The sequence below is a fragment of the Manis pentadactyla genome, chromosome 6 (assembly GCF_030020395.1).
Source record: "Manis pentadactyla isolate mManPen7 chromosome 6, mManPen7.hap1, whole genome shotgun sequence".
In the NCBI taxonomy this organism is placed as follows: domain Eukaryota; kingdom Metazoa; phylum Chordata; class Mammalia; order Pholidota; family Manidae; genus Manis; species Manis pentadactyla.
The window spans coordinates 123344195-123353693 of record NC_080024.1 but is presented as its reverse complement, the minus strand read 5'-3'; the positions used below and the strand labels follow the sequence as shown (position 1 = coordinate 123353693).

Below are 9499 nucleotides of genomic sequence, written 5' to 3'. Positions count from 1 at the left end.
TCTCTTGCAGGCAGCATATAGATGGGTTTTGTTTTTTTATCCATTCTGTCACCTTGTGTCTTTTGATTGGTGCATTCAGTCCATTTACACTTAAGGTAGTTATTGATAGGTAGGCACTTATTGCCATTTTATTAATTTTGTTTTTTTAATAGTTCCTCTTTTTGTCTTGTATACTCTTGTTATTTGATGGTTTTCTTTAGGATTGTGATTGAATTTCTTTTTTTTTTTAATTTTTTGTGTATCTATTTATAGGCTTTAGGTTTTTGGTTACCATAAGGTTCATGGATAGTTTCATAAATATGTAACAGTCTATGTTACATTGCTCTATTTTAAACACAATCTAAAATTACTTTTTAATTTTTCTTCCTGCTCCACACTTTATTAGATGTCACAGTGTGCCCTAATTTGTGTGCGTGTGTGTATCCCTTGACTGATATCACAGATAGTTTCTGTTACTGCTTTTGTTTTTAACTTACTACTTGCTTGGTAAGTGATTGGTCTACTACCTTTACTGTGTGTTTTTTTTCCCACTGGTGAAAAATATTTAGGCTTAAGAATATTTCCATCTACAGAAGTCCCTTTAACATATTTTATAAGGCTGGTTTAGTAGTAGTGAATTCCTTCAGCTTTAGTTTATCTGGAAAACTTTTAATCTCTCCCTCAATCTTAAATGGTCACCTTGCTGGATAGAGGATTCTTGGTGGGAGATGCTTTCATTTCAGTACATTCAATATTTCATGCCACTCCCTTCTGGCCTGTAAAGTTTCTGCTGAGAAGTCTGCTGATACCTAATGGGATTTGCCTTATAAGAATTTTTTTCCTCCTCTAGCTGCTTTCAATACCCTCTTTATCCTTTATCTTTGTCATTTTAATTATTTTATGTTTTGTGGTGTCTTCCTATGGTTACTTTGTTAGGAGCTCTCTGCACTTCCAGGAGCTGAGTGTCTATTTCCTTCCCCAACTGGAGAAGTTTTCAAACAATTACATCCTCAAAGAGACTTTCTACTCCCTTGTCTCTTTCTTCTCCTCCTGGTACTCCTATTATAAGAATATTGTTTCATGTAGAGTTGTCACATGGCTTTCTTAGCGTCCTCTTGTTTGTACATTGTTTTTCTGTTCCTCAGCTTTGCTGTTTTCCTAATAACTTCCATCTCACTGATTATCTCCTCTACTTCCAGCAGTCTAATAATTTATTCCCTCCATTGTGTTTTTCATTTTAGTTATTGTATTCTTCAGCCCTGAGTGGCTCTTTTTCAAATCTTCTAACTTTGTTAAAGTTATCACTGAGACCATCAATTCTTTTCCCCAGGTCAGTGAGTATATTTATGACTGTTACTTTGAAATGTTTATCAAGAAGAGTGGTGGTATGTTTCATTTAGCCCTCTTTCTGGTGTCTTATTTTGTTCTTTTGTTTGGAACATATTCCTCTGCTTTCCCATTTTGTCTGGGTTTCTGTGTCCTACTCTTTGATAATGAAACAGATCACTAATACCAAGGGTTCTGAATGGATCATGCAGGGAAGCCTGAGCCTGATATGCCAAACAATTGAGCAGCAGAGAGAGGTGGTAACACTGGCTTTAGGAAGACGCTGTGGGCAGTGTGGGCGGGGGTTTGGGGTAGAGAAATTATTGGACAAATGCAACAATCCAATTGGAAGGTGCTCCCATACCACCACCATCACTGAGTGTAACTTCAGGCTTAGGAGAGATCCCCAGTGTATCAGCTCAAAGGGAAAGAGCAGTAGTGCAGAGGAATAGGAAGTAAGAAAAAATGGCTGCTGGCCTGTGCCTTTGCTCAGCACCTCCCCTGAGGAATATGGCCACAAGTCACACTCTAAACCCCTAAACATAAACTCACCTCCTCCATGTACATGAGAGGAAAGGGGCACATTTTCATTCCCTCAACATTACTGGGCACAGTCTACCTTCCTCAGTACAAAGGGGTTGAAAAGCACCTAAACATTCTTTCTAAAAACAAAGTAACAACATGGGAAAATGGAAAAATAGAGGAAGTTCAATATTCCCAGTGAGGCTCATTAAAAATCTCCTCTAATACAAACTATCATACTTCCAATACATGTGGAAACCTTGCTGGGTGTCAGCACAGCACTTGGGCTGAATTTGCCGAGTGGAAAGCACAGAGGCCTTGGAACTGCCCTCTTGAGCAGAACCAGGGCACTTGTGCAGAAGGAGGAGTTAAAGGAAGCCTGTGCAAGTGTTATTTACCTACAAGAGGAAAAGAACCTTCCTTGTTCCAAAGGTCAAGTTCTAATGAACCATGTGCCAATCTTAATAAGAGCTGAGACAGTTGTAAAAGGGCAATTTTAATTTGTTCTGGAGAATTTTAGGAGGTAACATCCTGATGTTTCTCAGAAGCAGGTAAATTGTGGAGTTCCACATTTTCTTTCAACACAGGGAACACCTGAGATCCCACAGACAGGAAACATTGAGAAGATAAATCCAAAGACATATGCATCAGATACACACCAAAGTTCACCTGTAGACAAAATAGCAACAACAATAACAAGCTAGATTATTTTAGCAGTTGAAACAATTTTGTAAATAATAATGTTTAACTAAAATTAAGTCAAATCTTTTAAGACATATACTAAAAACTGGACTTGATGTCCTATTTGTCACTTAGTAGAATGTATTAGAAAAAAGAAGAATCCTAATGTCAGATGCCAAGGATTCTCATTTTAAGGTGTCCTTTTCCTATATTCCAAGGTGTTAGCCCCACTCTTTATTGCTGGATCCAAGCTTTTTTCTCCTTCACATATACCCTGAGCTTCCCGCAGGAGGGCCTTCTTCCTCCGTGGGCCTCTAAGCACTGCCAGGCTGATTTCTCTCTGTTCCCTTACATAAGTACCATTTTATGAAATTAATGGCAAAATTATCCTGCGTTTTCCTTGACAACGTATGGTGTAGGTTAGGTTCTCCAAATTCTCCAAAATAAAGATGGAAGGTCGAAAATGAAGAGTTGTGTAAGAATACTCAAGGTTTGCCATCAATGCAAGCAAGCCAGGAAGAACCCTTTGGAGTATGTGACATGCCCCCAGAACTGTTCATTCCTGTGATAACATCAGTTGGCCAGCCCCAAGTTCCAGGACCCAGGCTCAAGGCTAGGGCCAAATTAATTCCTTAAGATTATGCACATATGGGTGAACACAGGCACTCTCTATACAATCTTTACAATTTATCTGTAAATCTCAAAGTATTCCAAAAAATTTTTTAATAAAGATTTGCATACATGGGAATTACAGTGATGTTGAGCAATACCAATCTGTTACAAGTTCAGCTTTTATCACCTGGAATCCACAAAAACAACTTTAGTCATTTTAACCTTCAAGAAGACTTACAGGCTCAGTGTAGTGAAATTTACTAAATTTTTCTATGCAGCTACTACTTACCATAAGGCATTTTACTCTCATGAGAGATCTGTGGTGAAGAAAATTATGATTGAGACAATAGAATTACTTTGCTTATGTACTTACTTCTTATTTATACTCATACCACTTCAACAAGATTTGAGAACATCAAAAATACACATAATATGACCCCAAAAAAGAGTGAGGAAATGAATGGAAAGGAAAAATAAGATGGGGCCATGAGTGAGGTCAGAAACTTAACAGTATCCCATACTTCAAACATTCCACCACTTTTAAATATTACTCAGCACACTTAGGGATTAGTTCTGGTGTAGATAATGAGCCAGGATCTTAATACAGGTGTCACATTTTGAAGACATGCTTACCTTTCTCTCTCGACTCTCAGAAAGCTTTTGAAAAACATCTTGGTTTCGTTGCCCAGTTTTCTGGTTGATGCAAATCATCTGACATCTGTGACAAGGCCCCAAAACCTGGGAAGTGAAAAAGAAAAAGAAAGCATTGCCATGAAAGTGACCAAACCCTCCCACTCTGCTGGGAGGAATCTGTACAGGATTGGTTGTAAAAGGCTGCCTCCCAGCCAGTTTCAGACTGACACAGAAATGCCGGGGACTCTACCAACTGTAAAGAGCCCGCAAGTACCATCTCTTCATAGTGCTGCTGGGGAACCATCCATATTTATCAGCTGAAAGGTTGCTGCTTCAGGACTTTGTAGAGAAAGGGAAGAATGGTTGTGAATCTCAGGTGGTTCCTGGGAAATATTGGAGATCCTCCCAGAAAGAAAAGAACTAAATGGTTGGAGGACAAACTTGGAGAAGACAAACAGCCAGAAACCCAGCACTGAGCCACAGTGAGAGTCATCAAAATAAAACTTCTGTGTGCCCATGTCCTTTGAACCAGCAATTTCACCACTAGGAATTTAACCTAATAAACAAATCAGAAGAACAAGCACAGATTCATATACAAGGATATTTCTCACACTATTTAAAATAGAGAAAATCTGGTAGTATTCTCAAATCAAATAATAGAGAAGAATCCTATATGAAAAATATTATGCCAGTATTAAAATTAATCTATAAAGAGCTTTAAATAAAATGGTAAAGATTTTTATAATTGAAATAAGCAGGAAACAAAATTATATGTGTGTACATATTTGTATATGTGTGTGTGTGTGTGTGTGTGTGTATTTTGCATACATACACTACATAAAACACAGTACACACTTTATTAATAGGAGTCATACCATATGGTAGAATTTCTATTCTGGATGGTCTGCCATGAGCATGAGTTGCCTTATAGTGAGAAAATCACCCATATATGTCAACACATATGAAAAAAGTATACAGCTCAGCAGTGACAATACATACTCTTTTCCTGCACAGTAAAAGGTGCTAAGGTATTTGATTTTCACATAATCATTTTCTCAACTGCTCACTCATGAGCAAAATACAAAGTGTGTACTGAAATTAGAAACACTCAACTAACTCTGGATGTCTTAGCCTGTTCCTAGCACTCACATTAAGGCTGTGGGCTTTAAACCAGTGGAAATATAACCTCACTGTGCTCCCAAAGATTCCCAAGCCTCGTGAGCAGCTACAGGAGCTCTGCCCACTACTGACCTTGTGATGCTTGGCAGACCTGTGACCTCTCCAGGCCTCATTTCCTCATCCAGCAACTTAGCTGGATTTTGTGAGTATTTCAGAAATTATTTCTGGAATGCTGAGCCCAGGCCTGGTACCTAATCATGCCCCAAAGTGGAAACTATCAATATTATACACAAGGACCCCAAATGGAACCAGGTTTCCCCAAGATCAGAGCACTATGTCCTCAAGATGCCAGTGTGGCTCTCAGTGTATGGAACCCTGTACTTTATCTGCCTGAAACATGATTCCCCGGCTGGGCTCCCTCTGAACCCTCCATGCCCCACAGAAGGGATGCCCCCAGGACCCCAGTGCCCACCAATCCCAGGCCCAGGCCCCAGCTGCCACCTGAGAGATAACACCTGAAGTAAAAATCCTGTCACACCAGTGAAAAGGATCTCTTAAAATGTTTTTTCAAAACTGTCAGAAACCAGTACATATTCCAGACACTTTTCAAACACCAATACAAAGAAAACAATTTTCTGAAAACAGTGTAATTTTTAAGCTTCTTTCTGGTACTCTATCAAGTGGTATTTTAAAAATGTGTTTACTGTTTGTTGAAAAATAATTCAAATACAGAAGCTTCAGAAATTAAAGGAGAAAGCACTCAGCAGTGGTCTCCCTGTCTGCACTAGGGCAAGTGCTGCAGACCATTCCAGATCACAGCATATAGCAGCGCGCAACTACATATGACATACAAAACACTCTTACGGAGACATGAGAGGCCACTGGGCTTCTTTTTTAAATTACTCCATAATACATAATGGACATCCTTCCATGTCTATTAACAGAAACTACCTCATCCTTGGGTCTTGCAATTTTCACAATGGCCTGGGATTCCTCTGGGTTGATGCACTCAGCTGTTCTCCTTCAAAGCCATGTAAATAGTTTCTGATTCTTTGCTGTTATCAATAGTCTTGCAATAAAGGTCTTAATTCACATAACCCTTGCCCTTGTTTGAAACTTTTTTAGGATAAATTTCCCAAAATGAGATTATAAAGCCAACAGGTATAAAAGTTATCAAGACTTGATGACAGCCAGTAAAAACATTCCCCAAAAGAGATGTGCTCAATCTTTCTGCATTGCCACAGCTTCAGCACTATTATCAACAAACATTTTTTAAGCATTTATTTTTGAAAGGCATGATAATAACTATAGCTTATACTTTTTAATGCCTGCACCAAACTGTTACATGAATATAGCATCATTTATTTAACCAACCTCTCTTTTATGGACAGTTAGGATGCTCTCCAACTTTTCATATTTATAAAAATATTGCAATGAATAATTTTGTATACATCTTTGCATACTTGTTTGAGTATTTTTTATGGGATTTCTACAAGGGAACTTATTGGGTCAAAGGGCATGCATATTTTAAATTTTGTTAATTACTGTTAAGGACAATGACCTAAAGAAAGCAAAGCATCTCAAAAAAGCTCCTAGAGAACTGTCCCTGTATTATGTCCCCACATACCTGGAGAGGTACAGATGCTCCTGGTGCCAGGTGAGTTTCCGACAGTGATCCTAGTCTAATTCTAGTTCTTGCTTTTTCCCCTCTCCCTTATTTTCTTCCTTTATTTCTCTCTCCCTCTCTCCATCAATCAGATAACATATATTTAGTACCTACTCTGTATCAGGCAGAATATGTAAAAGGAGGTGCTTCTAAAACAGAAAAAAAGTTCTTAAAGCAGAGACACAGCAATAGAAATTGAGGAAGAGAAGAGTGGGTCAGGATGGAGGGATGAAGGGAAATGGCAGAAAGGCTGATGCCAAAAGAGGTCTGTGGGAGGGAAAAGAGATGGTTTTTTCAAGGGGGGAACATCTACCAGGATAAGAGGAAGTTTGGAAGCTAAATGGATAAAAAAGCTCTCTGGGACCTTCTTTGTGCCATACAATTTATCTGCTCCTCCCATCCCCACAGACCTCTGAAATTCTTCAATAAAGATTTAAATTATTGCTTACTGCTTTTCTGGATGCTACAGTGATGTTCCTTTTGAGTGCAGAGCTTGGAAATAAGGTAGGCCTATTATAGTCAGTTTATACCATTGACTAATTATATTACTATTATTAAAATAACTGTATTCCCCACTGGAGAACTGGGCACATTCTGTGCGGATGACCCATCCTCTATCCCTAGCTATTCCTTATCTTTCCTATCCATTCATTCTTCAACAATTATTGAGCACTGCCTCAGGGCCAGAACTGTTCTAGGCCCTAGAGGTCCAGAGGGAATAAAACATAGTGAGCTGTTTTGTGCTCTGGAAGCAAAAGCAGGCTCTGTGAGGAGCTTGACTGTGTGGTGTGTCAGGATCCTTTCGAGGAGGTGATATCTGAGCTGAGCCCCTGAAATGGCTCAGAATATGGCATGCAGTTGGGACAGCAAGGGCAACGGCACTGAGGAAGGAAGCTTGGCTTGTTTAGGGAGTGGGCAGACGGCTGACACAACAGTCAGAGGGGAGGGACAATGAGCTCAGAGAAGTCAGAGAGGTCAGGGAAGCCGCAGTGGCAGGGCTTATGGTGCCTTATCAGCCCAGAGAGGAATGTGTATTTTAGCCTATATATTTAGCCTTCTCACATCTTTGAAGCCCACAGCAAGGGCTTGGGGAGCCCAAAGCTTGGGGAGAGAGAGAGAGCACCCTGGCAGCTTTGCCTCTGATTTCAAGCTCCTCCCCAGGTGCTCTTGAGGCCAGAAGCCAGGTCATGAGGAGTAGGTACAGTGGCCATGGACACTGAGGGACCACCGGGCATCTGGGTCCCTCTCCTTGAGCTCCAGACAGCAGGAAACTCCAACAAGTCTCACGAGGATGAAGCTCTCACTGACAAGCATTCCAAAGAAACTGGGGTTAAGCCTACATACAGTGATGAGGTGGAGGTGGCACTGAGCCACCTGTGCGAGGCAGGTGTAGACTTCTCTCTTGAGGCTGCTGCCACCCTTGTGGCAAGCTAGGGGATGGCTCATTCCAAGGGGTGGCACAGAATGCAGATGTCACAAACACTCCTGCTGAGGTTCTGTAGGTAAAAGTCAAAGAACAGGAGGGATTCCCACCTGCCACCATCCTGACCTACGATTGAGGTCAATCTCCATTGGCAATGCCTGAGGAAGGAAATTGAACTTGCCAGAACTCACCTGGAAATGCAAGGAGCCAATGGAAATCTCATCCCATTTCTCCTCTTCAAAAGCCCTTGTTCCTCTGGTAATAATATTGGCTCGAAAACGTGAGATGAGATCTTTCATTGGGAATAATTCCTCCTTTCCATTCTCATCACTGCTTAGGACACATCGCAAAGGGAAAAAGGAGGGAGGGAGGGAGCAGATAATTATGCTGTTGTAATAACTTAACATTTCTACCACTCAGTGCCTGACATCATCAACTGCCTGGGGCCTGAATGATCAGAACAAGCTTTTACCATGAGTGTAAGGCAAAGAGACACCCATTTATGAAACCAGCATTGATGGCCTCTCCTGTAACAGGGTCCCCTCCCCAGGGAAAGGCCCCAAGGCACAGTACACAGGGTGAGTAGATCTTAGCTGAAGAGATGGAGGACTGTGCAAACCAAATGAACAGCGGTAGAGTGAACAAACTTCTGAGAAAATACCAATTCGAGCTAAGTCTGGACAAGGCAAAGAGCGTCAACAGGCTTAATTACCAAAGACCTAAAAAGTATCAAGAGCTCTTTTGGGATATTAAAACATCATAAGGCAATATAGAATATATACGGGGAATTTTAATATATATTTCCTAACTTTTATCCTGTTTACAGTCTTAATTAGTATACACCATTTTTGTCATTTTTGTTTACACCATGAGTTCCTGCAAAATCTGCATACCTCCATGTACTGCCCACCTTGCAAAAGGAATGCACTGAAAAGAATCTGAAAATGTCAACTGTATGACCCCATTGCATTGCATTCAAGAACAGGTGAAACTACGATGAAAGAAGTCAGAATAGTGGTGAACTTCCACGGGGTTGACTACGAGGGAAACAAGGAAGGTTCTGGGGTACTGGAAATGTTCTCTCCTTGTACTGAGCAGTGTTATTACACAGGTATATGTAAAACTTCACTAAGCTATGTATCTAGGATTTCTGTACTTTGTTGTACTTCAAGAAAAGATTTTTAAGTTGGGGGGGGGCGTAATCCTTGAGCATGGTCAGAATTTGCCCTGGAGGCAGTAGTGAAAGGCTCTGGGGAGGATAAGGGGTCCCACAGCTGTGTCTCAGTTCCCTCCCAAACAGGGAATGGCATGTAAAAAGCCAGGGACCAGGACAACCAAGTCCAGCTTTGTCCCTAATTTTGTGCAGCTCCATGACCTACGAGGACTGCAGTGTTCTCATCTGAAATGCGAGGGCTAGCACTTCCTGGTCCTAAAATCCTTTGATTCTGGATTTACTCTCCAGGTTACATAGGCTAAAATACACATTCCAGGTTATAAATCCTCGCTTTGTGCTTGGGAAAAGGGAAAGTTTTATGTCC

At 40.7% G+C, this 9499-nt stretch overlaps 1 protein-coding gene across 8 annotated transcripts in view; it reads right to left on the bottom strand.

Annotated features, from left to right (window-relative positions):
* Positions 1 to 2305: 2305 nt before the first annotated feature.
* Positions 2306 to 9499, bottom strand: part of MOCOS (molybdenum cofactor sulfurase) — a 55738-nt gene continuing 48544 nt past the window's right edge. For 6 of the 8 annotated variants that reach the window (XM_036885055.2, XM_057504120.1, XM_036885054.2 and 3 more), the window contains 3 exons: positions 8153 to 8291; positions 3754 to 3858; positions 2306 to 2496 (listed from right to left, as the gene is read on the bottom strand). In XM_036885055.2, the coding sequence (XP_036740950.2) occupies positions 2344 to 2496; positions 3754 to 3858; positions 8153 to 8291 (397 nt within the window). In that variant the 3' untranslated portion in view covers positions 2306 to 2343. Of the gene's footprint in view, positions 2497 to 3753; positions 3859 to 7878; positions 8035 to 8152; positions 8292 to 9499 lie in introns of those variants that run through there. The other 2 variants (XR_005024718.2, XR_008998323.1) reach the window with 2 other exon arrangements.